Below are 27419 nucleotides of genomic sequence, written 5' to 3' on the forward strand. Positions count from 1 at the left end.
GAATCATTAATGCAAACAATCATGAAAAACTGCAGTCATTGGGGGTGGGGGGAGAGAAAAAGGAGGGGAAGGAAGGACAACTATCAGAAACAATATGGCAACTTCCTCAAAACAGCACAATGACCATAGCTGCGCGCGCACACACTCACACACACACTTCCACAACAAAGACAAATGCTCTCTAAGGCAAGGTCTTGTGAATTATATTTTTATGATCCATTAATGGATCCTTAAGTAAATTCAGTGGCTCATACCAGTATTTTTAAAATTCATAATATTACAAAATAGAATAGAAATTATAGAGTACTGCTTGTAGTGAGAGTAACTACTGTTGGATAAGACTTTCCTATGTGATATATGTACAATCTAAAGCCTTTTTTTAAAACTATGGATCATGTTCAAAGAAGCTGATAACATCCTTTTTTCTACTGAGCGCAACTGAAAGGCTACAGAAATTAACATTAGGAAAAGAAGCTGATAAATCTTTACAATTACTAAGGGATGTCATTTACACTCTGACAAATTCACATAAGAAATGATATCAAAATTCTTACCTAAAACTTCCTCATAATCAACAAGTTCAAACCAGATGACAGCAACGGATGTCCAGACCCCCAGCAGTGCAATGACCATAAACCAAGTGAAGAATGAACTTCCGGAAAGCACTCCTTTCCTTCCATTCTTGTGTCCTCCGTGCTTTGTGTCTGTTTAAGAATGAAATGATGTACATGTCATTATGTAAGAAAACACTTAATCAAATACCTCTTTTCACTGAGTTATGTCTCCAGTAATTTCATAGTACTGACAATTTCATAGTAATTTCATTTCAAACCTAGTTTCAACTTAAATTCTCAAAACACGTTACAAAAAATACAGATTTTGGAAACAAAAGAGTCCACTTAGACCAGCCGTGGGCAAACTATGGCCTGCGCTGTTGGAAATGAATAAAACTAAAAAAAAAAAAAAAAAAAAAAAAAAAAAAAAAAAAAAAAGACCGTACCCTTCTATGTAATGATGTTTACTTTGAATTTATATTAGTTCACACAAACACTCCATCCATGCTTTTGTTCCGGCCCTCCGGTCCAGTTTAAGAACCCATTGTGGCCCTCGAGTCAAAAAGTTTGCCCATCCCTGGCTTAGACTCAACACCATGTACATAAAGCCCTAGCTTCTAAGTAATGAAAGAAATAAACTACTAATGGATTAATAACTTTTAAGAAATAAAGTATCATATAATATGTATATCCCTTCCAAGATTTTTATCCAAACTACCTAAATATTACCTCCTTCAAAACTCAGAGCATTATCAACAATTTAATGAAATCATAGAGAAATGTACCAAATCCTCTTCTGCCCCTTTAATGTCTGTACGATCTTAAAAACTCTGGCAACTGTCACAGGAAATATCTCCCCCAGAACCACTCTCCATTCTTAGCCAAAGAGGGACAGAAGGAGGAAGGAAACAATTGACAGGAACCGAGATCAGGGAAGAAGAGAAGCAAAGCAGTACAATCCAGCCCTCCTCCTTCCGAGACCCTGGGACCTTCGGAAACAGGAAGGGGCTCATTCACAACTGGTCTCAATGCAGGAAACAGCTTTGTAAACTGCCTTCCGCCAAAAATGTCATCTGTCACATTTGACATGTTTAATATACCTTTTATCCTCCTGGAAATATTCTTCTTACAGCCAAAAATAAACAAAAACGATGACACTCCAGTGATATTAATAGAAAACAGAACCGTCCTCAAAAGGGAAGACCACATAATATTCAAGTTTCTCTTTGAAAAGAATACATACAGTAAATGTTATGTAAATGTTGATAATGACATTAAAAGGGTAGGTCCTGTCCTAAAATGCCGTGTGAGCAAAGGAGAAGTTTATCAACCAGGTAGAAAGTGGGACAGCATCTCCTTGTGAGCAGGTGTCAGCTCTTCCAGGTGCTTCCCCGTGCACAGCTGCATGGGGTCTCACCATGGTCTCCTCAGTGTCTCTCTAGAGCAGTAGTTCTCAACCTTCCTAATGCCGCGACCCTTTAATACAGCTCCTCATGTTGTGCTGGCCCCCAATTTCATTGTTACTAATTGAACACAATTAAAGCATAGTGATTAATCACAAAAGCAATATGTAATTATATATGTGTTTTCCGATGGTCTTAGGCGACCCCTGTGAAAGGGTCATTCGACCCTCAAAGAGGTCGCGACCCACAGGTTGAGAACCGCTGCTCTAGAGAGCATTCCTGATGTGTACACTGGACCAGCCTTCTTCCTGTGCGGCTGTTTCTCACGCTGCAGAGCAGATGGCATCCCTAGTGTCTGCTGGTCCAAAAGGAAGTAACTCCCAGTGATTATGACAAAAACACACCCAAACACTACCAACTGTCCCCCACAAGGACAGGAGTAAGGATCTCTGTGTTATAGAGAAAAGATGAAACGATTCACCCAAAGTCACCAGCACAGGTGAGGTAGAGCTAGGAATAAATGCCAACTTTATTGGTCCTGAGTTCCTTGATCCACGCTGAGTGGACGAGTCACACGATTTCCCAAAACTTGACAAGTTCTAATCTAGAACCTGCTTTCTGACATCGAAATCCAGTGCTCATGACAAAATACTGGGAGTAGTTTTCCAGTGGCTCAAATCAAGAATCCACTGCCAATTCTTCTGGAAGAAAAAAGAAACTGAAATTCTTCCTGTTGAAAAGATATGCACATTTTTTAAACTAATCGATTGATCAACTTTTCAAAAGGTGCCATACAGGCAAAGTCAATCTGAGAGAAAGTATATGTATGCATGTGTGTGTACACACTCAAACATATACATCCTTCTCTATACTTAAGTATATAAAAATGATGACCAAATAAGATAAATTTCATTCTTAAAGAAAAAGTCAATTTCCTTTCTTAATGTTCTTTAAATATTAACAGACCCATCAAAAAGGGCCAGATTTATAAATAATCATGTGGTGAATCCACAAAAGTATACGTACCCAAAAAACCTAAGGCCATCTAACTTCTTTCTAACATGATCTATTAAAAGTCTCCTAAAAGCTGGTTTTATTTATATATGTATATATATATAGACATACATACATATAGTAGGGCCTTGACTTACGAGTGTCCCGACTAACGAGTTTTTCGAGATACGAGCTGTCTCTAGGCCGATTTTTTGCTTTGAGTTGCGAGCTAAAATTCGGGCTACGAGCCAGCTTCAGATACCCCACCGCTAGTTGGCGCAACGAACGTCACAGTGAACGCCACAACATCAGCCCAGCATCACGTGTCTCACTCGTTCACTTTTTGATTTGACATACGAGTAATTTGAGTTACGAGCTCCATCACGGAACGAATTAAACTCGTAAGTCAAAGCCCCACTGCATATATATATATATATATATATATATATATACCCCCATATAATTTGTACATTAAAAATACTTGCTGGGCACAGATCACAAAGTTGCATATTAAATCCACTTAAAACAGGTTCACTTGCACTCCCTGAACATCAATCACCCTTGGAGGGGGGACACTGGGTGACAATTTCTACAATGGTAGGGAAATGATGATTTTAAAATATTTTTATGTGTCTTAAGCATAGAAACGATAAGAACATAAAATAAAGCGCCACTAAATTTTTTAAAAAGGGAGAAAGTGAGTAGCTTTGTGGGGCGGAGGAGCACCACAGACAGAGGAGCAGTGTTGTGTGTGCACAGGAAGACTTTGAATACTGTATAAAAACGCTTACTTCTACGTAACACATACATATATGCACACATACCCATTTGCATAGAATACTCACTAAAATAACAATAATGCATCTCAGAATACTCATTTACTCCCAAATATGGAACTATAATAGACTGTAAGAGAATTATGATGACTAAGAATGTTCTTCCCTTAACTACTTATTGCCCCTAAGAACCAAATTTAAATATTCTGTTTAAAATGAGTGCAAAAATTGCAGGAAAACTGGGTGCTTGTCTTATCTCCCCTTGGACATTTTGTAATTGTCGCCAGTGTCTTTGTTGTTACTAATTAACTAGAAAACAATAAGGCTGAACAGATACAGTTCATCCTTTTTTTCATTCAGTTAACATATTTATTCATCATATGTGTCAGATATGATACAATTTTTACTCAATAATTGAGTTTTTAAAATGTGTACCTAGATAAAAGTACACTCAATATGATGCTATTTATAGAGAGGAGGGAAGTGGGATGATTGGTGGAAAAGGTGAAGAAAAATAGAGGTTTAAATTTCCAGTTATAAATAAATACTAGTGAGTCACAGGGATGTAATATTCAGCATAAATAATATAGTCAGTAGTATAATAGCCTTGTACAGTGACAGATGGCTACTAGATTTATTGCGGTGACCCCTTTGTAAGCTATATAAATGTTCAATGACTGTGGCATGCTCCTGAAACTCAGTATTGTATGTCTACTATACTTTAATTTAAAAAAATTTAATAAATATTTTTTAAAAGATAGCACCCTCAAAAAAAGATTATAATATTTAAAATAAGCTTATAATAAAATAGCTAACAAAACAAAATAATTAGATTTCAAAGTTCAATTCTTTCTCCATTTCTATCTCTTTCCTGAGGCAGAAATGGAGGAGGAAAGGTTCTGAGATTTTCAAAAGGAAAATATCATGTATCCAAGTTCATTCAGTAATATTCACCCAAATGTCTGGCCTGCAACACCAACTATATGGAAAATGTTTTCAAAATTAATTATATAAATGCATGCACCAGAAGGCATTAGGAGGGGGAGAAGCAAGAAGGCCAAACCTTAAAGAACATGCCTTACCTAAAGTCTATTTACATTTGTTTTAAACATGATCCTCACAACTTCAATCAAGTGTCCTACTAACTCATGGCACAGAACTAAAGACAACCCAACCCAAATGAGTTAAAGCAACAAGGTGCCCATGGAGGGAAGGCCTATAAAAGGCATGATTACAGCAGCAAGAGTGGACCGGGAGCTTGAAGGAACAGTGGCAGGAAGCCACTTATGATTGATGCTTGTAGGCAAACCTTGAACAGTCTTAAAATAATCTTTAGTACAAGGTAAAATGCCCTTCATATTGATTTTTTCATTAAAACATCTTAAACTGTTTAAGGATGCAAGAAATGTACAATAAATCTTAGATTTTCATTCAACATATTTTTATTAAACATATTTATCACTTAGAAAGATTTAATGTTGCTTAGAACCTGAAATTAGTAGCAATGCTTTATCCATTCCTTTATAATGTCTAATAATTGAGGTTTTACTCTATTATTATTAATCTTATGACTGTTATTATGAATTCCATAAAGGAACGAAACAGTAAATTACAGAAAGGGATCTTTCCGGAGACCCATTCCAACCATTTATCCTAAGACATCTTTTTTGAGGGGACTTTTAATTGATCCCAAATAATACTCTCCTGATAAGTCACTCTGTAAATATGACGTGCATAGTCCCAAAGAGCAGATCAGTTTCTCCCCAATTAAACTGAAAAAAGCATAATAAGAAAAACCCTTCAAGAGGGTTTAACACTCCCTCAGCAAACCTGAAACCAGGTTTTGGTCCAAAGGTATTCTAGAAGAACATCGAGTAGCTGTCCCTATTTTCTCAAATCAGAATAAATCTAAAGGTTTTCATTCCATTTTCTGGCTCCATATTCAACCTGTGGGCCCAAGGATTAGTAAAAAGGGTTTTTTAATGAGACTTAAGAATATGACAAAGATTATGTGATTCATTTTTTTTTTCCATGTTGATCCATCTAAAAGTACATGACCTCCAAATAAAAGAAAATGTCCTCACATGCTACCCAACACAGAAAATAACCATGGTAAGCAATGAAATCAAGAGTGGGTCGGGGACAACAGGTCATTTTATTTACTTGGTGGAGGGAAAAACTACTTAGCTGGATTACCACTCACTGAATTACAAATACACCATTTACAAGTTTACTAGCATTATGCAGGCAATTTTGTATTTTTCATAAACTCCACACATTTAAAGTTAAAAAACACACACACACACCATAAAACTGTCAAGCAATTCATCAAACTGATCATTTTATTCCTGTTACAAAATGTCACCCTTTGGGAGCCAAGAACTGTGAAAAGTGGGTCAGAAGTAGAGAAGGAGAAATGTTTCCTAAAAGAATTAAATGTCAGCTATACACCTCCCATTCTTCTTTCTGGTTACATGCGGCACTTTATTAGAACAGTCAAGTGACCCATTCTAACCATTTATCCCAAACGGTGCTCAAGGTAGAGATACTCATATTCTCTATACTAATAATAGAAGCCTTCCAGGGCGCTTAGGCAGCTGAGAGTTGGAAGCAGTCTTGATACGTCTATTTTTCTTTTCATAAACAAGTTTTCAACAAATGAACCAAAGTAATTTGCTTTCACTACATGGAAGACAATCTAAATAGGAAGACAATCTTAAAATGTAAAGCAAAAACAAACACATACAAAAAAATGTAAATTCAACACACCATTAAAGAACACTTGAAGATTAATGACTTAATTTAAAAAAATAAAATCCTTGTGTCTTTTCTTTGCATTTATCCTCTGCTTCACAAAAATGAGGTCAGTTTCCACATACGCTAAGACTGCTTGAGCCAACTAAATAAATGCGCTCATGCGTACAAGATGGGATATATACATCCCTTAAATTTCCTATAATTTTGTATGCGTTACTATACACAATTCTTCAAACTCACTGTAATTAACTCTTAAAACTAAGAAAACCTGCCTGTACATTTTTGTGAAGTTCATAAATATGGCCTCCAGCAGTACAATATTCTAAAAGATAGATTCTAAGTTAAGACTCCTAAGCATATTCAGATTAAAGACAGATTATTCCATAAAAAAATTAAACTACTGGGAAAAGTCCAGGAGTTCAAAATAGAAAATGTAGAAAATGCAGTCGAAGCATTTAGCCAAACATATTTTAACAGCACACAACTGACAATAAAGCTGAAAACTGTCAGGAGAACCAAAACCACTTTTAACCCAAACAAGAAAAATACACCTTTACCTTCAGCCATTTTGTTTTTTCAGTCCATGAGTGTAATACATATATTGAAGTCAGAAATCAAAGCTCCCTCAGCAGGTATCGGGCACACCACAGGCCCTTCCCCACTGAAGCTCTAGACAGCCAAGTTCCGTGGGCAAGGCCTGGAGAACTGAAATTGGACCTGCCTGCAAACTGCTCACCAGTTATTTTTAGAGGCCTCTTCCTCATGGCCAAATACTGCTAACCACTCAGGCTGAAAGGCACTCCCCTCCTAATAACCCCACAGCCTTTCTCCCACTTTCGGAGATTCCTTTCTCAGTTGGTCCTATCTTCCTACTCCAAACCCTAGAGAAAAAAATCAAGCATGCTGGATCCAATGAAACAGAGCAAATGCTCTTCCTGTCTTGTATTCTTGGCATCAGCCTTCAATAGTTTTTAGCCCAAGGACCAAATCATTCAAAAGTGAAACAAGTCTTGCTATACAATGTGGCCCCAAGCCCAGAAACAGCTGGATTTGGCCCTGCAGAACCTAATCAAATGTCTCCGTGAAAAGACCATTGCTTAGTTGGAATGAAACAGAGCCCTAAAGGGGAAGAAATGAATGCACTAGAATTCTGATGCACAGGCACTGCCATCCCAAGACTAATTCCTCCAGCAGCAAAAGTGAAGCAACAATAAAACATGGTTTTGCTGGATATGGAAGGAGAGAGCTGGGAAGGAAGGCATGAGGAAAGGAAGGGAGGGAAAGCGAAGGGGGAGGGGGGGGCCATGGCAGGAAGGCTGGGAGGGAGGGAGCAGGGAGGGAAGGAGCTCTCTAGCAGTCAGAGTACTGATCTAGGAAACTCTCAGAGAAGGACCTAGAAAGACACTGACAACTGCATTCTGATTTTGTTCTACTTTCCTCCAACCCCATTCTCCAAATACTCTCTCCTGGGAAATAAAACCAGCCCAATTTTAGTACCATTTATTCACTGATTTAAGATTAGCAGTTCACAGAACCCATCAGAGTGCTGATTAGTATACTAAATTAATCTAGCACAAACAGTATCCAGAGCAAGGGAGCAGACTTTCAAAGTTGTTTACGAATCTTCCTTTTCTCAGTCACATCGAATGTTTCACATGCAAATTGAATATATATACATATATATATCTCCACACATATATGCACATGTTCTGAACAAGAGTCGCAACCTGCGGCATCAGGGCCGATTACATACAGCTGATGAGTGTCTTAGTTGGCCTCTGCCCACCATTCCTTTCCTCAAAGATCTGTCCCAATAAAAGTCAGTGCTTGCTAAAACGTTGAAATATAAAATTATTTTTTGGCAGCGGTTTAAGATGACCCACCGTCATATAATTTCATTCAACAAGTATTTCCAAAGATTCCTTTTGTTCTGTTGTTTTCAGAGAGTGAGTGAGGGTGACAAGAGACCCCTGGAAACCAAGCCACTCCACTCGCATGGTGGGTGGCACATTTCAGACTCAAAAGACCCAGAATTCAATTCCCAGCTTCTTTATCAGCTTCGATTTGAGGAAAGTCACCAAACCTTTGGGCCTCGATTTCCTTGCCTATAAAACATGTCTCGGCACAAACTAGGCACACAAATATTTGTTGAAGTCACCCATGCACCACATTTGTGTTGACTGGGTCAGAACGAGTGCACTGGCCTCCTCACCTCCAATTCCCAGCTCTCTGCATGAGCCTAACCTACCACCAAGATTGCCAGAGCTGCCAGGGTTTCTCCTCTCCCTTTACAGGCCTGTCCAAGGCCAGCTGCATTCTAAATTACAGGTCTGTGGCCAAATGCTGACCAGAGACAAGAATCACAGCTTTTAAATTTGGATGTACCTCACCCCTGAGTCTTCTTCAGCAAAGCTCCCATTACTCCTCCTCGACAAATCTTGATCACACATATCCACACGTCCTAAAGTTAACCTTTCCCTTCGTCTTCTGTGACAGTTTAGTACAGTTATTTCAATAAGACATCTTCACTCCTCGGTTTCACATAATGGCGTACCGATTATTCTACATAGGGTGATTAGGATGTCTCTGAAATAACATTGAATCTAACACAACACTTCTTAAGGAACAAGAAATTCTGAATTCTAAGTAACTATCTCTTATAATGTCAAGTCACTTTTTAGGATGGGAAATGTTTATGCAGCTCAAAAGTAACTTAATGTGCATAGAGCAAATCATGTTTTCAAAGCCCTAGCAAAGACAACTTAACTATTTTCGGTTAAAAGCTGCTGGGACAAGCAGGAATCACGCAGAGAAGGTTGCTCAGCCACCAGGAAGGACATATTCACCACAACCTTCTTCAGATGTAACCGTGAAAGATGATAAAAAAAAGAAAGGGCCTCCTGGCAGGAAGAGAGCCAAGAGCAATGGAGGCTGCTCTGAGGGCACAGAACTGGACCCAGTTGAGGAACACTCCCTTATCTATGACCTGGTCACATCTTCTCACAGGATTTCAGAATTACAATGGATTAGTGACTGTTATGCGCCTCCCGTTCTTGTTCTGCCAAATGTTTTGACATTTAACCTCTCCCTTGCCCACCAGTGTATGTTAGGTATGTAGTGGTGTGTGCGTGAGCACAGGGGATGGGCAGACAACTTGTCTTTTTAGTCTGTAAGTCTCCAAACTAAGAGTTGGCTTTGGAACTGATGTTAATAATAAGATTCGGGACTTTGAGCCTGATATTGGGATTACATGAGGCTTTGGGGAGTCTTAGCATGGAGGTGAATATATTTTATATGTGGGGGTGAATAATTGCGATCAACAAGGAAGGTTGTGATCTAATCAATTTCTTGTCTCAATTCTTTATGTCCTTTGGCAAGTGACTCTGCAGTACAGTAAAGAAAACCAAATATATATCTTGCTCCGCTGACTTTCAGCTCAGCTGTATGACACGTTTCAGGCCTCAGAAGCAGGTTGGAGGTGATAGTTGCTTTACTAGGCATGGCCTCTTACATTCCTCTATTCTGCCATAAGTAGAACATACCCTGGGACATTGTGGGCTATGCCATTCCTTCTTTAGCCACACAGCCTCCATGTAAAACACACACACACACACACACACACACACACACACACACACACACACACACACAGCTGTTGGGACTAATGGCAACTCCTAGGTCCAAGCAAAGACCAAACGTCTAATGTGTGCTCTGTGCTCTGAGGCTATTATTATCAGCCTGACACCACTGGAGACCAGGAGAGCCAACACCTATGTCCACTGAGTCCTGGGTTCTACAAAACCTACCAGGTGAGAATCCATCCCACCTCTCATGGACCAGCACTGACTACTTCCCTCCCCTCACCAACCAGCAACCTGACAGCAGTGGTTCATCAGTCACCTGGAGGCTTGTCAAACACACTGCTGGCCCAGCCCAGAGTTTCTGATTCTGTAGGTCTGGATGGGGCCCGAGAATTTGCATTTCTAGTAAGTTCCGGGATGATATGATGCTGCAGGTCCTAGGGGCCACACATAAAGAGAATCATTGCACTGCTGCACTAGCCATCCTTAATTCTCTCCGTCTGGAAGAAGAGAAAGGAGCTCTTATTTCTACTAATTCCCAGACCACCATTTCCTTACCACTTAAAAAAGGGGGGAAACACACATACAAAACAATAATAACCTGTTCCTCTGAAATCCATGCCATCCAATTTACTACCCCCCCACCCTGCCTCATCACTGTCATCCACCACCTCCAGTGACTGCCCCCCCAGCAAAGTCTTCTTCACCTCAACCACCTCCAGTGACCCACTCCCCCCCCCCCCCAGCAAAGTCTTCTTCACCTCAATTCCAACCATAACCACCACATGTGGCCAACATGACAGGTCCTCTTTCCTTCATATTTCATCCCCAGTAGCCTTGTTCCCCTCCACTCTATACCCAACACTCATTCTTATACCTTACCATGGATCTTGCTATAAACCCCACCTGATTCACCTCCCTGGTCACATCTGCATTCTTACTGAAATATCTCCGTAGCTATCCTCCTGGCTTAACCATCCTAATGGGTTCTGCAACCCTGCTCAGAAAGCTCAGCTTGCTTGGGTCCATATAAGGGCTATAGGACATCATGAGACACCCAAAACACAGCTATTTAAAACATAAACAAACTTTTCATCTACATATAGCCTCCAAAGCACATGAGCAAGTTTTATCATTCCAAACCGCACATTAAATAGCCAGTATTACAGAAATAACAAAAGGCAACTCTGCAGACATTGAGTAACACATATTGTTTACACCGCCCGCAGCTAGGGAACACCATCTCCAAAGGCATCAAATCCAGTTTAAGAACCCACTGTGCATCACTGAAGCCACTCCCTGACTCACTAACGCCTTTCTCCTCTGTCCTTTCCCTGCATCAATCTGCTATAATTGCCTCCCTGGACGAACACAATGACTCACCATCTCCATGAATATACAGGCAGCTGGGCACACCCAATGAAATCAGGCTCAGGATGCAGGGGAGCAACCGCAACCAGCCCTCAGGGCTGCCTGTCGATCTGACCACACATCTCTAGGAATCTCACTTTCCTATTATCCACACCTGACTATTTTGAACTTCTTTGCTGCTAAATGATTCTATCTTCTCATACTCAAAATCTGTCATCGCCTCTTACTTCACAGAGAAGGCAGAACCATCAGCAGTGTCTGGCCTGGGGACTGCCAGCCACACACACACACACACACACACACACACACACACACACACACACATCCACACCAGCATTCACTCTCTGTTTTCCTCCTAATTAACCCACCCACCTCCTCAGCTTCCTCACCCTCTCCATCCTTTCACTCTTGGATACCACCCCCCGGCCTCTGCCTTCCCCTCAACCCCGCGGCTAGCCTCTGCTTTGTCTCTCTTCTTCCCACCACAGATGAAATTCTCAGTAAAGCAGTTAACTCACGGCTCTTGTTTTCGAAGTGCCCATTCCCTCCTGACAGCCTGCAGGTTGCAGTCTGGCTTCCGCACAGGGCTCCAGGGCAGTAGCAGCTCCAGTGTCACACTGAGGACTTCCATGTCATTAAACCCAACAGAAAATTTCAGTCCTCATCTTACTGGGCCTCTCAGGAGAATTCTCCCTCCTTCTAAGGCATTCTCTCCTCTTGACTTGGATTACTTCAGAATCATCTGGCATGTTGCCCACCTTTCTGGACTGTCTAATTTTCAATCTCCTATGCTAGCTCATTCTCCTCTAATTAATTAGTAAAGATGGAAACTCCATAAGCCGTGGTCCTTTGCCATCTCTCTAGCTGACTTCAGGCACCTTCTGTACAGCTTATAGTTTTATGTCCTTTGAGTGTCAAACCCACATATTTGCCTGCTCAATACCCCACTTGAATGACTTAAGGGAATCCCAAACTCAGCCTATCCACAAACGAACCCATGATCCTTCTCCTTGTCTCTCCAGTTTCTAAATCTCAGGAGCACTTGCATCAAGACAGCTGTTTAAGCCAAAAACCTGGGACTCATCCTCCTTTCCCAAACTCCCACCTCTCGGAACAGACTGAGCCATGTGACTTATGATAAGGCTTTGGGACAGGCTGTTGTGAGTTCCAGTCTCTGCAGGAACTGAAGACTGAAGGTCGGCCATGCTGCTCAGAGCAGGAGCTAAGAGAACAGGGGAGCGATGGCCGCAATGAGAGGGCGCCAGCTACCAAGCGGCATGCACTCCTGGCGGGATGTCAGCTTCCCATGGACAGAGTACTCGGTTTGCACCCTCCTGTCAGCATCTCACTCAAAAGGGTTGACTGTCAGGCAAGGGGCTCCCAGGAGCAAGAGAAGGTGGGGTACCCACCAGGAGTAGATGCCCAGGAGGGCTGGGAAGAGTGGTAAGCCCTGGGGACGGTCAGGCCTCCAAAGAACTCAGAGGAAGCATCTGGGTGCCTGTCATTTGGTGGCAACCATGAACAGTTATCCACCAGCAGAGGAGATTCTGACAGGGGCCTGTGAGGTGACAGAGGCAGTTCTCTCCCCTCTCCTCCACTCCCTCCCCCCCAAGTCCCCCCCAACCCCCATCTCCCTGCCAGCACTCTTGACAAGCTAGAGCCTAGAAGAGGCCAGGTGGACACTGTCCCAAGCAGGCCCTGAGCAAGAGCACAACTGCCCTTCCCCACCTCAGGCCTCCTGCCTGGCTGGGAGACAAAGGTCCTGCAATGACAATGAGACCAGAGTTAAATTAGACAGACTTTTAGGAATGGAGAGTGACTAGGATGTTAAGGAATCTGCCACAGAGACGGTCAAGGGTCAAGAGCAGGGGTCCTCAAACTTTTTAAACAGGGGGCCAGTTCACTGTCCCTCAGACCGTTGGAGGGCCGGACTATAGTTTAAAAAAAAACTATGAACAAATTCCTATGCACACTGCACATATCTTATTTTGAAGTAAAAAAACAAAATAGGAACAAATACAATATTTGTATTTGCATGTGGCCCGCGGGCCACAGTTTGAGGACCCCTGGTCAAGAGTCTCTGCCACCCACAGACTGCTCTAGTCCAACGAAGCGCGATGACTGGAGGAAAATGCAGCTTCATGCTAAGACCCTGTCAGATACAGGCTGCTCAATAAAACAGCTACGGAATGTTAGTGGCCCATAGAAAATTGTCAGTATTTGACCATTTTGGCCAACAAAAATGGCTATATCATATGATTCAAACAATGAGTATTTTTCCAATACTTTATTATAAAAATTTCCAAACACACAACAAAGCTGAATTTTATAGAGAATACCCGTATACTTATCACTTACATTCTACCATTAACATTTAATTGTAATGCATATGGCCTTCTCTATCCATCCATTTAATCCATTTTATATGTATAATGCATTTCAAAATAAATCGTGGACATTGGTTCACTTCCCCTAAATACTTCAGCTTCTATATCATAAACTACAGTTCAATTTTTCCTTATCAGTTTTTATGTAAAATTTACATAAAATGAAATGCTCTACTTTTCAGGGCACATTCCCTAAGTTTGACAAAAATATATACCATGAAACCCAAATTCCTAGTAGGACATAGCATATTAACACCCCAAAGTTCTCTCATGGCCCTTCCCAGTCACATTCCACATCAGCCCCAACCCGGAGGCAGCCCCACTGTTCGGCTTTTTTTTCACTGTAGGTTAGTTCTGCCGGTTCCTGAAATTACATAAGAAGGGCATCACATAATACGAGCTTGTTTGTGTAAGACTTCTCTCCCTCAGTTTTATGCTCCTGAAAGGCACGTACTGTATAGTAGTAGTGCATTCTTTTCTGCTGCTGTGTAGTATTCCATTGTAGGACTATACCAGAGTACATCAGGATGTATTCATTTTCCTATTAGTAGAAACCTGGACTCCTTCCCATTTTAGACCATTGCAAATAAAGCTGCTAGGAATCTTCTTGTACAGGAGTAGTGCAGGCATATTAGGAATAATGTGCTTGCATTTCCCTTGAGGAAATCCCTAGGTGTGAAATTGCTAGGGCACAGGGCAAATGTATACTTCATGTTATAAGAAACTGCCAGACCTTTTCCCAAAGTGGTTCTACCATTTTACATACCCACCAAGAATGTCTGAGAGCTCTTTTGTTCTATGATCTTGTCAACATTTGGTGGTGTCAATCTTTTTAATTTTAGCCACTCTGGTAAGTATGCAGTCGTAGCTCACTGTGGTTTAATTTGCATTCCTCTGAGGACCAATGTGTGGGTACTTTTTTCAAGTGCTTATTGACCATTCATTTATTTTCTTTTTGAATTGTCTATTTAAATCTTTTGCACATTTACCTACCTTTTAATTGCTCTTTTAAATTCAATTGTAGGAGGTCTTTGTATTCCCTAGAGACCTGTCCTTTAACAGATACTCCTGTTAGAAATTTCCTCCCAGGCTATGCCTTCCCTATTCATTTTCTTAAAGCATCTTTTGATGGGTACAAGTTTTTTATTTAGATGGTGTCTATATATATTATAACATTTTCTATATATATATAATTAATATATCACCAAATTGGAAAATGTTACTTTAACCTTAACAGGGTTTCTATGCTTCCCATGCTGAGATGTGACATCTATATCAGCAGTGACACACAGTCGATGGATCTGTGATGCACTATCAACAGAAGCCTGTTACTGTCTCAAACCCTGTGCCATTGAAAATGAAGGTCGAAATATCAAAGGATAGTGTGTCAATTAAATGTGGGTTAGTGTAGGTATCACAGAGAGGAAAACCAAGAGGGAAACCCAGTTTAAGAAATATTTTCATTAGCTCTGATGACTCACAAAAATGTTCTAAGCAGTTATTTTCCCCTCAAATTCAATTGGATGAAATATAAGTCCTCTGCCACCCAACAGTCCTGCCAACACTTGAATTTTTGACAAGTTTCAATATGTAGTTTACTTGTATTTTTATTTACATGTTTTCCCCCAACTTTTTATGACTCACAAGTTTAAATTACTAGGCTGTTGTAATGATAATAAAAAAAACTTCTTCTTACTATGATTTTCACCCTAATTTAGCTCATAAAATCTTTAGAAAAAAAAACACAAAAGGCAACATGCATATTTTAGAGAAAAGGCATATAATTTACCTGTGAGACTTTGTGGGAGTAAAAAAAACCTAATTTAAAAAAAATCCTTATTGTAAGAGACATCACAATTCAAAGGTGGGTTGGAGGGTCAGTTTAAAAGGCACTAGAATAAATTAGGGAAATCTGAATGTGAACTTGATATTAGATTAACAGCACTGTAGCAGTATCAAATTTCCTGAGCATAACAATTACATGAGGTTACGTTGGAGCACACCCTGGTTCTTAGGAAAAACATGTTGAAGAATTCAAGGGTAAAAGTATCATGATTTAACTTTCTAATGATTCAGCAGAAAAATGAATAAATAAATAAAATGGTATGTGTGTGTATGAGAGAGTGTAGAGAGACAAATAGAAGGCTAAGACACCAAAATATTAACAACTTGTGAATCTAAATAATCTTCCTGCAACTGTCTTAAAAGTTTGAATTTTTTCAAATTAAAATGTTGGAAAAATACAGACTTCCAGGCTCATTCTAAAGAATGAGACACTCTAGTGCAGGGGTGGGGAACATCCGGCCCACGGGCCATATAAGGCCCCAAAAACTCATTTGGACTGGCCCTGCCAAGGCATTAGGGGTGACTTAATTAAATGTTTGACCAAATATAGCAGGCTAATGTTTAAGCTGATAATTTTGTATGGCCTACGAATGATGTTATAAATATCCAACTGGCCCTTGGCAGAAAAAAGGTTCCCCACCCCTGCTCTAGTGGGTAAAGACCAAGAATCTAAAATAGTAAAAGCTCCCAGTTTAATTCATGATTGAATTCTGGATAAGTAAAAAAAAAAAAAAAAAAAAAAATTTAAGCCACAAGTTTTTAAAATTTTAAGCCACAATCAAAGAAATCTGAACCCAGAGTGCATCTCGATAATACCAGTGTGAGATTTCTTGTGTTTCAGAACTCAATTGTGGTTATGTAGGAGAATGTCCTTGTCCTTATGAGTTTACAAGGAAAAGTAGTGAAGTGAGCTAAACTGTCATGGGGACTATAACTTACTTTTAAGAAGTTCCAGAGAGAGAGAGAGAGAGAGACAGAGAGAGAGAGAGGAGAGAGAGAGAGGTAGATACACCCACATAGAGTGCACACCTGGCAAATAGCTAACAGTTAGTACATCCAGTGAACAGTACACGCAAGTCTTTCAACAGACAAATCTTGCTATTACGTAGGTTTGAAAGTTTTATTTTAAAAATAAAAACAAAATTCAACTGGCTTTCAAAAAGAAGATAATAGAAGTCAAGAATCAAGCCCTAAATCCAGCAGTAATGAAAAGAACACAAATTCAGCCTCTGGTCTCAAACTTACTAGAAACCAAGGGGAAAACTATCGGCACTTGATGTCTCCTTCATGCATGTTGTGCTTAAGGAATGCCCTGATTTTCACCTCAAATTTACCTGGGAGAATAAACCTAACTCCTCTACCACCTGGAAGCCATTCAAACACGTGGAGAGGTAATGTCCCCTAGGACAGCGGTTCTCAACCTGTAGGTCGCAACCCCTTTGGGAATCGAATGACCCTTTCACGGGGGTCACCTAAGACCATCGGAAAACACATATATAATTACATATTGTTTTTGTGATTAATCACTATGCTTTAATTATGTTCAATTTGTAACAATGAAATTGGGGGTCAGCACAGCATGAGGAACTATATTAAAGGGTCGCGGCATTAGGAAGGTTGAGAACCACAGTCCAGGCCAGCCATCCCCCCAGGGTTTGCACTATTCCCTTACAACCCAAGGGCCTCGTCCAAGAGCTCATTCACTCTGAGCAGTCCACCTCTGACATCCTAACACGCAGGCCCCACACCTGAGACCACAATTCCAGATGCAGCTCCACCGACAAAGAGAGTTGGGAGCTCCACCTCCCTTGCTCTGGTCACTAACAGCACTAACACTGCAGATTCTTCCGCAGCCACATCATGCAGGCAACTCCCTCTGAGACCGACAGCAATTAAAAAACCAAACCAAACAAAATACTAGGCCTTCTGAAAAAACATCTACTACTTCAAGCCTCTCCCAGCATCCTCAACAGTGAGTGCCTTTTGCAAAGTGCTAGCCAAGTTAAAGTCCGCCTTCTCAGCCAGGCCATCCTTTCGCACAGCGTGGTCTTTCCCTCCTGGCACTATTTTCCCTTGGAGCTTTGTGCCACACACAAACTTATCAAGCATTAACTGGGCAAGTCTCTCCTGCAGTCAACCTCACACCATTAAGCGAGCATGCTATGGGTACAGTTGGGCATTCAACTGTGACTCAAACCAGATCATGTGATCAATGTTTTACCATCTGAGGCACAGGGGGATTTTCAGAGATGGTTTCTAAATAGCCTGAAGTAAGGAAAAATTACAAGGTTGGATCCTGATCACTTAGTCTAGAAAGCTTTATCTAAACACATAATGAGTTTTTGTTTTTTAAAGAAACCTGCATTTAGTAAACCTGTAGTATCTCCTAGTGCTCACGGCTTTCTTTTCTAAGTACTTAAAAATAATTTTTAATTCTAGAATTTGCCTAGTATTGAAATGAGACATCGGTTTACAGTTGCTCTGAGTCTATCTTTCTTTCCTTTAATAAAAATGGGCCATTTGTCCCTCAAGTGTCTTTGCCACCTCTTCTAACTTTCATGCCTTCCCAAAGATTAATTCCTCCAGAAAGTTTTAGTTGGGCTTGTAGTTTTGAGAGTCTTGGAAAGCCTCAGCTCATCCTCAGTTCCTCTTTGTCTCCCCACTCCTTGATCCTGCACACCTCCCTCATTCAGCAAACACTCGCCAGCCGGCAGCCACAGGACAGTGACTTTCCCAGAGGCTGGTGCTACACTTTAGTGCTGTCCTCCCTTCCCACTGGGGGGGGGGGGGGGGGGTCTGAATATAGTAAACCCTCATTAACCTACCTGGACATTTACATGGTGCTCCCACAAAAGTCTAAAATATACTTTTTTTTTTTTTGGCCCACCTAAATGGTAGAGCAAATCTAACATACTTGGAGAATTTTGGAAACCAAACCACACTACACAGCAGTGAGGTGGGGCTGGTTCTGGGTGAGGGACAGGAAGAGGTACAGGTAGAACTCATCAGCATCATCAACTCATCCCACATACCAACTCTGTGTCCTTTCCCTCCCAACCCCAACCCAGTTCAAAACCAAAGTGATGGTCATTGTCATCACATGCTCAGAGATGTCCCCTAACCCTATCTCACTGACTCCGTTTGCTCTGAACACCCTCCGCAACCCCTCCCTCAGCTCCAGCCTCAGTGAATGCACTCCTCTTTCCCCCAAAGATGTCACCCAGAGTAAGTCACCAAGCAGCACACTGTCCTGCATGGACAATTTCAAATACTGGTCTCTCGGCTATGTTCTGGAATAACCTAGTCCGCTGCTGAAGGTTCCTAGGAGCATGACCCCAAAAAGTCTGACTTGCCAAAAAAGCTGAAGTTGCACAGCTTCATGCAAGTTACAGAGAAGCCCAAGTTCGGGCAGCAAGCACAGGTGTGTGTTACAGGTGCTGTCCTTCTGACCGGGAAGGGCCTCTCCCCTATCCGTGGTTAAATGTTTTTAATACCATCCTGGATAAAATATCACCCTAAACAGAACATTTCTTGTCAACATATAAGTCAGATCAGCAAAACAGTGTTTGCTAGTAATGAAACACAAAGTGGTAAATTTTCAATGGCTTTCCTAGTTTTTTCCACATACCTGAATAGTCATTCATTCAACATATACTCTTGAAACCCCAACCCTGTGCTACAGCAATGAACAGGGAGGCCACTTCCTTTGCAATGGGGGAGAAAAACAAATTAAAATTGAATTAATTAAAATAAAATAAAGTTTCACTTTAGTTATGTTAGGGTAAGAGGGTATATAGGACAATATGGATGAAAATAATTATTTGGGAAGAATTATAATCTTGTATTTTAAAGATACAGCATTCTAAGGTACAATCTGCTCCAAACTCTTCTTAATAAATGCTAGCACTGTTCACAATTTTATATTTTTCAATCAAACTTGGAAAATCTTAGTCATAAGTTAAAAAGGAAATACTCATCGTTTTTACAAAGGAATTGTAAAGCCAAATCCAGGAACAGGGGAAAAAAAAGTAGTAGTATCACCATATTCACATGAACAAATTTAGCATATCTTTGAGTCATATTTAAAAATAAAGAGGAAAGTCAAATCTTGCAAAGGAAACAGAGCTTTTCCAATTTTACAAAATGCAGAATAAAGTGTCTGTTTCTGCCCAACTTTCTTCCCAATCAGAATAAACTAGCTATGCATGAGCCTTAAGGCTTCAGAATAGCTTCCTATAGGTATAACTCCAAAAGCTACTATCTCAACCTACTGGCAGGGTACCTATTAAAGGGCTAATTCTGCACATCAATGAAGTATTCACATTCCTAATAATTCTATGATTTATTTCCTTAGCGCCAACACTTATCAGTAGGACTTTCTGATCTGTGTTCTTGCCCATACTATACACCTAAAAATCCACCATACGACACGTACTTCTTGAGCACTTATTACATTCAAGGCAGTGTAGAAGACGCAAAAACACAGCCCCTACCCTCTGTGCCCTTTTAGTGTACTACAGATACAGGCAAGACTTTTTACCTGTATTTGTTCATTCCAACATTTATTGAGTACCTACTAAGTCCAGACAATCATATAAGCACTAGAGATAAAAAAAAAACACATGGTGTTTACTAAATCAAACATAAGGAGTAGCTATCCAAACCCTGATTCAGTCTGATGATATTTTGTTGTCTAATACAGTGACGGGGTCACACTTTCATGTGCTAAAGGAACCAGTAAATGAACGAGGATGCTAAAATAGTGATGTGCAGAGGGTGCTTTGGAAGCCCACAGTGGGAAACGCAGTCTATGGGAAGATGATGAAGGGAAAGGTGGGAAGAGCTGATGAAGGAGCTAAATCTTGAAGGATACATGGGGAAGGGGGAAGGGAAAGTGAGAAGCCGCCCCAGAAGAAACAGCATGTGCAAATACAGAGACTACAGAGTTTGATTTAATATGGCTCAATTAATCCTACATAATAAAAGCCTAATATGCTAAGTGTCCGGTCATCAGGTCGGCCATTCAACCAATCAAAGTGTAATATGCTAATGATATGCTAAGGCCCCTAAATCGCTTGCTATGATGTGCACTGACCACGTGGGGGCAGACAGTCCACCGATCGACCAATCGCTATGACGTCCACTGACCACCAGGGGCAGACGCTCCGACCGGTAGGTTAGCTTGCTGTTGGAATCTAGCCCATCAGGACTGAGCAAGACGGGCCAGACATGCCCTGGAGCCCTCCCGCTGTCCCTCTCCAGCTGGCCAACCTCCCGTGTCCCTCCCTGGCCCTGACTGTGGGGTCCCTTGGCCTGGCCTGCACCCTCTCGCAATCCAGGCTGAGAGCCTCCTCTCCTCCAAGTGCACGAATTTCATGCACCAGGCCTCTAGTATAAATAAAAAGAGGGTGAGGCAGAGAATGGCTAGAGATGATAAAAGGAGCAAGATGATGAAGGGACGCCTAGATCATGCTGAGGAATTTAAAGTCTATCTTGAGTACTTGGGAACTAACTACTTGAGGTTTTCAAATAAGGAAGGAAACATGATCTGATTTCTACTTTATAAAGATAGTATGACAGAAGGATGACACAGGACCAGTTATGAGTAATCGACAGAAAGATGAACAAGACCAGTTATGAGTAATCTAAGCAACAAATGGGAATCTAAAAATGTTCAAGTAAAGTATCTTTACAGCCAAAACTGGGATCTAAACTCTGTTCTGAATTTTTCTAAATCCATGAGCTTTGACTAACTGAACTTCTATTTCTTCATCTACAAAAAGAGAATTTAGAGAATTACTATGATAATTAAATGCAAAAATATAAAGAAGTACACAATGTCTGACATAGCTAGGACTCGATAAGTGGGAGCTCTATTTTTCCTCTGTCATTATTGTTATTAAGTCTACAGCTCAGGAGCGCTTTAGAATTGATGGCCATCAATAGATAGCTGTGAAGAGGGTGAGCATGGGATCTGGCCAAGGCCAAGCAAAGAATCCTGGGAAGACTATCCTTTAGGGAGCAGACAGCGTAAAGAAACAAGAAGAGCCAAGTGGGTCTGAGATTGGCCGTAGTCTGTTGATTCTGGCCAGAAAGACCTGAAGTAAAGGAGTAAAGAAAATGAGCCTGCTGTTAATCATTTGTAATATTTGGCTGGGTAGAGTAGGCACAGTAGGAAGAGGTTTGGGTACTTTCTGTTTTGTTTTAGATTAAATGAGAAAGACTAAAGAAAGAGGTGTGAGGGGGTGGAGAAGAGTTTTCGGGAAAAGGCTCCCCGTCCATGAGAAAGTGATGTGCACTTAGGGTATCCCGCAGAAAGGCCCAGGATTGATTTGCCAGCCTATGTTTTTCTCTTATGTAGGTGGAGACCCAACAGTCCACAGCAGCTGTGAATGCCACAATGTTCGTCTAACTGTGGTACTTACTGGCTCATCTCCACTCACCACCCTATTAGGCTAAAGAAAGAAAAGGGGCTTTACTAAACCACACATGAGAGATCTAACTCACCAACTCAGTGGTGAACGTTTCACATCCAAATCAGAGCAACTTCTCTAAGATCCTCCACTGCTTTAGCCCCCACTCTATGTCCCTAGACCCTGTCTCCCCACTAGGGTGGGCGGGGTAATCAGCCTCATGTCAGTTATCTCCCAGTGTCATTCAACTCACCGGCCAGCCCCCATCCATCACACAAGAGATGAACAACTCTTGAACGAAGTTCTCTGATTTCTCCTCACAATAGGAAGAAGTCATCGGTCAAAATTGAATGAGAAGTAGTAAGGCATTGAGCTCAAGGAGTTAAAGATTTAAATAGTTGGTGGTGAAAACATGGGTAAACGTAAACTAAGAACAAAGAGAGACTGCAGGGCTTTGTTGAGGGACCAGGTCTTGAATATGTTAGTTTAAGTTTATTCCAAATCAGCACTTACTTAAATTAAGCTAGTGAATCGTGCTCTAGCTTACTCAATCTTACTCTATTCTTCTTGTCATCTTACTGATCACAATAGAATTCTACAAATTGGCTTGGGGACTTAATAACACACACAATGCCCTACCTCTAGAAAAATAAAATAAATACATGCTGCTTATCAGCTTTGCACCTTCATATACATTAATCTCATCTTAAAAATTCCTACCTTTATAACCTTACAGAGCAAAAGGCTAATTGAAACTCTGGGCTAGGTTTGGCACTTAAATCTACTAGTACCTGTCACATGGGCCAGAGCTCATCAGTAACTGTGCCTTAGATCTGTCAGGCACCCTAGGCCTCCAGATGTATTTATTTACTGATGATATCTACAAAGACTGAGTAGCTAAAACCCATAAAATAATCAAGTAAATCTGAAAGTTCCAGAAAATAAGCCTGGTGTTTTATTCTTGAAGACTAAGTTCAACTTTCAACAAAGTATACTGTACCCAGTGCCAATCATAACCACCTAAGGAGGAAAGCGGGCACCAAACCAAGTCAATCCAACCAAACTACCGGTATTAAATGGCTCACATCCTCACAGATATTAGAATGTTCCATCTATTTTATAAAGACTTCTCACTTTGATAAACTCTGAAAACCTTTGTGTCTAAAGACTAGCTACGAAGTAAGAAGCTTAATATTTAATGATGTTTAAAATGATTTTATTTTATTGCAAGGTAATAGCAGGCATACAATAGTTATTTTCTGTTTACAAGAGGAACAGCTAAAACCATACAAACAGAAACAAATAATACATTTTTAATAAATGTAATGTGCCTCAGAAGAAAAAGTGTAACTTAGCCAACCTGACTCAAGAAACTTAAATGGCCATATAACATTTAAATCATAAGGCAGTTTCCCCTCCTCCCTACCCTCTGTTCTCTTTAATGGTAGGTAAATGACAAAAAGGTTCGGATGAGTTCTGACAAATAACTAATACTACCCAAAAAACAGAAAAAGAGAAAATCTTAGTAAATTCATGTATGTGGCTAAAATAACCTTGATAACAAAACCAGCAAAGAAAATTACAGGTCAATTTTACTTATGAATATATTAACGCAACTAATTTAATAATATTGAGAAATTTGTAATATCACATGGTTGGATTTTTCCCAGAAATGTAAGAGTGGTTTTAAATTAGAAGGTCTGCTATTATAAATTATAATCTACACATGCAGAGAAAACTGAGTACTAATCACAATTCCTAGTACGGAGAAGAAGGAGAGCGAGGGAAGAATGGAGGAAGAGAAAGGAAGGCGGGAAAGGAAATTATGGACCCACATCCCTCATGAACACAGATGCAAAACTGTGGGGAAAATATTAGCAAATGAAGCACTATATAAAAAATAGTTCATCATGACCAAGTGAAGCTTATTTCAGGAATGCAAGCCGATTTAACATTCAAAGCATCAATAATTATAACATTTTATTAACAACATAAAGATGAAAAGCCACATGGTCATATTGATCAGAGAAAAAAACATTTGAACAAATTTTCAAAGGAATTCCTAGAAATACAAAGGAATTCCCCCAATTCAATAAGAAGCACTCATAAAACACCTAGAGTTTCATATTACATTTAGTGATAAAATAACAAACACTTTGTCACTAAAATCAGGAACAAAGCAAGAACATTTACTCTCACCATTTCTATTCAACATCGTACTGGAGGTGCTAGGTAGCACAATAAGGCAAGAAAAGAAATGAAAGGTACACAGATTGGAAATAAAGTAAGACTGTCTTTATTCATAGGTGACAATGATATTTACATGGAAAATCCCAAGGAATCTTTTTTTTAAACTACTCGAATTAATACTAATATATGAATTATGCAAGGTCATATGATATATGGTACATGTATGGGTTCTATGTGCAAATACCAGCAGAAAATAATAGGGAAATAAATTTTTTAAATGTCACATACAATAGCTTCAAAAAGTATATTTTAGAAAAATTTTTAACAAAAAATGTGTAAGATCTTAACACCAAAAACTACAAAACAAGGTGGAAAGAAACGAAAGACCTAATTAAAGAGCTATACCACTGCCATGGGTTAGACCCAAATTTGGTCTATACATTCAATGAACTCTAATCATAAACCCTAGCATACTTTAATCATTAGTAGATACTGACAAGCTGATTCTAAAATATATATAAGTATACAAAGGAGCTAGAATATCCAGAGCTATCCTTAAAAGACAAAGTTGGAAGATTTATACTACCTGAATTTAAAACTTACTATATAGCTACAGTAATCAAGAATGTGTGGTAAACACATAAGGACAAATAGATAATTCTCCCCCCTAAAACAAACAAACAAACAAAAAAAAATAGAGAGCCAGAAGTAAACTTATCATAAGACCTGTATATGTTTGCTCTTTAACAACAGTACTGAAAGCATTCCAATGATGAGATGGATCATAGTTCTAAATATAAAAATTAAAACTATAAAATTTCTACAAGAAAATATAAAATAGCTTTGTAAGTTGGGACCAAGAACAAAGCTTCCGAGACAAGACGCAGAAAGCAAAAAACATAACTAAAATAAAATAAACATCAACATTAAAAAAAAATCTGCACTTTGCCCAGCAGGCGTGGCTCAATGGTTGAGTGTCTTCCCGTGTACCAAGAGGTCACCAGTTTCATTCCCAGTGGGGACATGCCCTGGTTGTCGGCTTGATCCCCAGTAGGGAGCGTGCAGGAGGCAGCTGAGGGATGTTTATTTCTCTCCCTCTCTTCCCCTCTCTCTAAAAATCAATAAAAACATATTTTAAAAAATAAAATAAAAATATATGCACTTCAAAAGATACTATTAAGAAAATGAAAAGGTTAGTGGGGGTCATAGTTGCCATGCCTATCTGAAAAGAGCTTCTATCCAGAATATATGAAAATTATAGTTCAATATCAAAAGCCAAAAAAGCAATAAAAATGGTTAGAAGAACTAAACAGAAACTTCACAAAGGGAGATAGTGTAAATGGCCAACAAGAAAAAGTACATGCCATCATTAGTCATGTAATTTTAAATTACAAAGAGAAGCCACAAAACACATACCAGACTGACTAAAATTAAGAACACTGACAACACCAAATGTTGGTAGAGATGTAAAAACAACTTACCACACTGTTGGTGGGAGTGTAAAATATATTTATATATTAAAAATCTAAAAATTCTTGTTCAGTAAAATATACCTCAGAATATGAATATGTGAATAATCAGACAGAGAGAAAGCCTTTACCACACAAATACTCAAAAGGTTCAGGATATAAAAAGAAATTCTACAAATCAAAACTAAAAATATAAAAAGAAACAGAAAAATAGGCAAAATAGATGAAGAGGCAATTCACAGAAAAGGAAACCGGAATGGCTCTTCCCGCGAGTAAGCTCAAAGGTGATCAGGAAAATGCAAGTTTAAACCACAACGTACTGCGTCACACCCACTAACCTGGCAAACAGTAAACCTCACTACCAGGTGCTGGTAACCTTGGGGCAGCACAAAGGGAGCTCTGTTCATTGTAGGCAGGAGTGAAAAGTGATATAACCACTGTGGGGTTAAAAAACAAAAAAAAAAAGGCAATGTCTAGTATGTGTATTTGCTCTGACCCATCAATTCCAATCCTGAATTATGTTCTAGAAACACCACAGGAGATGGACAGGTACAAGAGTGTCCAGGGCAGCAGTTAAAAAAAACCCTAAATAAGCCAAGTGGTCTCTGACAACAGGATGGCTAAACAAACAGTTGGATATTCCTACAATGGAGAACTACACGTTCCCGTAAGAAAATGGGGAGCCAGAGTTTGGTAAAATTCAAACAAGTGGAATCAAACTAGTATGCCAAGAGTGAGCCTATTCACAAAACTGTCGACATGTGCTAAACAAGTATACATATTTCTACAATATTTCTACATACAGGAATCCTTCCTAAGCAGTTTTCACATGCATTGCTTTAATAATGGGTAGATTTTACATGAATGAATAGGAAATGGATAATATGCAGCATAACATTATATGACATTATTTGTGTTTCTGTATATTATACAGAAATGCATGAGAATGATTACCACAAAATGTGTAAGAGTGGTTGGGAAGGGATAGCGCAGGAGAGAAGAAACCAAGAATTGGTAACATTTTATTTCTTCACCTGTGTGGTAGATATGCATTACTTTATATCTATTTCTAGGTCATAAGTACGTAATATTTCAAATAGAGTTTTAAAAGAAGCATACAGAAATATTTGCATTCTAGAAGTCTGAGAGATGACTCACTGCCAAACAGCATGAAATAATCTATAAAACTCAGTAAATGACAAATATCCTATTCAAACTGATTTAATTCAAAGAATGGAAAAATGAAATTGATGGTAGGTATTCTTTAAAAAAAAAACCCAAACATTTACAACACAGATTTTTATTGTCATGTAAGGGAAAAAAATTAACTGCTCCCAAATAAAATGTACATGTGAATTTAAGACCAAAAAGGCTTTCCAGTATACTATTTCAGGAAAATTGAAATTTAAAACAGGGTGTGAGAGATAGGAGGAAAATGGTGTATATTGGCAGCATAATAAACAAGAAACAGAAGTTAGAGACAGGACAGAACACAAAACAGCAGTGAGTCTGCATATGGAGTGGCAGAAAAGGCTGCCAAACTGATATACAATGCTAGAGGCCTGATGCACAAAATTTGTGCAAGTGGCTCAGCCCTTGCAGCCCTGGCTTCATCTAGAAGGTCGTTCGGCTGTCCAATCTAATTAGCATATTATGCTTTTATTATTATAGATGAGAAAA

General features: G+C 39.7%; 1 protein-coding gene across 14 annotated transcripts in view; it reads right to left on the reverse strand.

The window, feature by feature from the left end:
- Nucleotides 1-27419, reverse strand: part of ASPH (aspartate beta-hydroxylase) — a 179666-nt gene that overhangs the window by 146002 nt on the left and 6245 nt on the right. For 12 of the 14 annotated variants that reach the window (XR_004972490.1, XR_004972491.1, XM_036338338.1 and 9 more), the window contains exon 2: nt 555-704. Coding sequence is in view for 12 of the 14 variants with exons in the window: in XM_036338338.1 (XP_036194231.1) it covers nt 555-704 (150 nt within the window). In the remaining 2 variants the exon portion in view is untranslated. Of the gene's footprint in view, nt 1-554; nt 705-7040; nt 7198-27419 lie in introns of those variants that run through there. The other 2 variants (XM_036338336.1, XM_036338346.1) reach the window with 2 other exon arrangements.

The sequence above is a fragment of the Myotis myotis genome, unplaced genomic scaffold, assembly GCF_014108235.1.
Source record: "Myotis myotis isolate mMyoMyo1 unplaced genomic scaffold, mMyoMyo1.p scaffold_m19_p_16, whole genome shotgun sequence".
In the NCBI taxonomy this organism is placed as follows: domain Eukaryota; kingdom Metazoa; phylum Chordata; class Mammalia; order Chiroptera; family Vespertilionidae; genus Myotis; species Myotis myotis.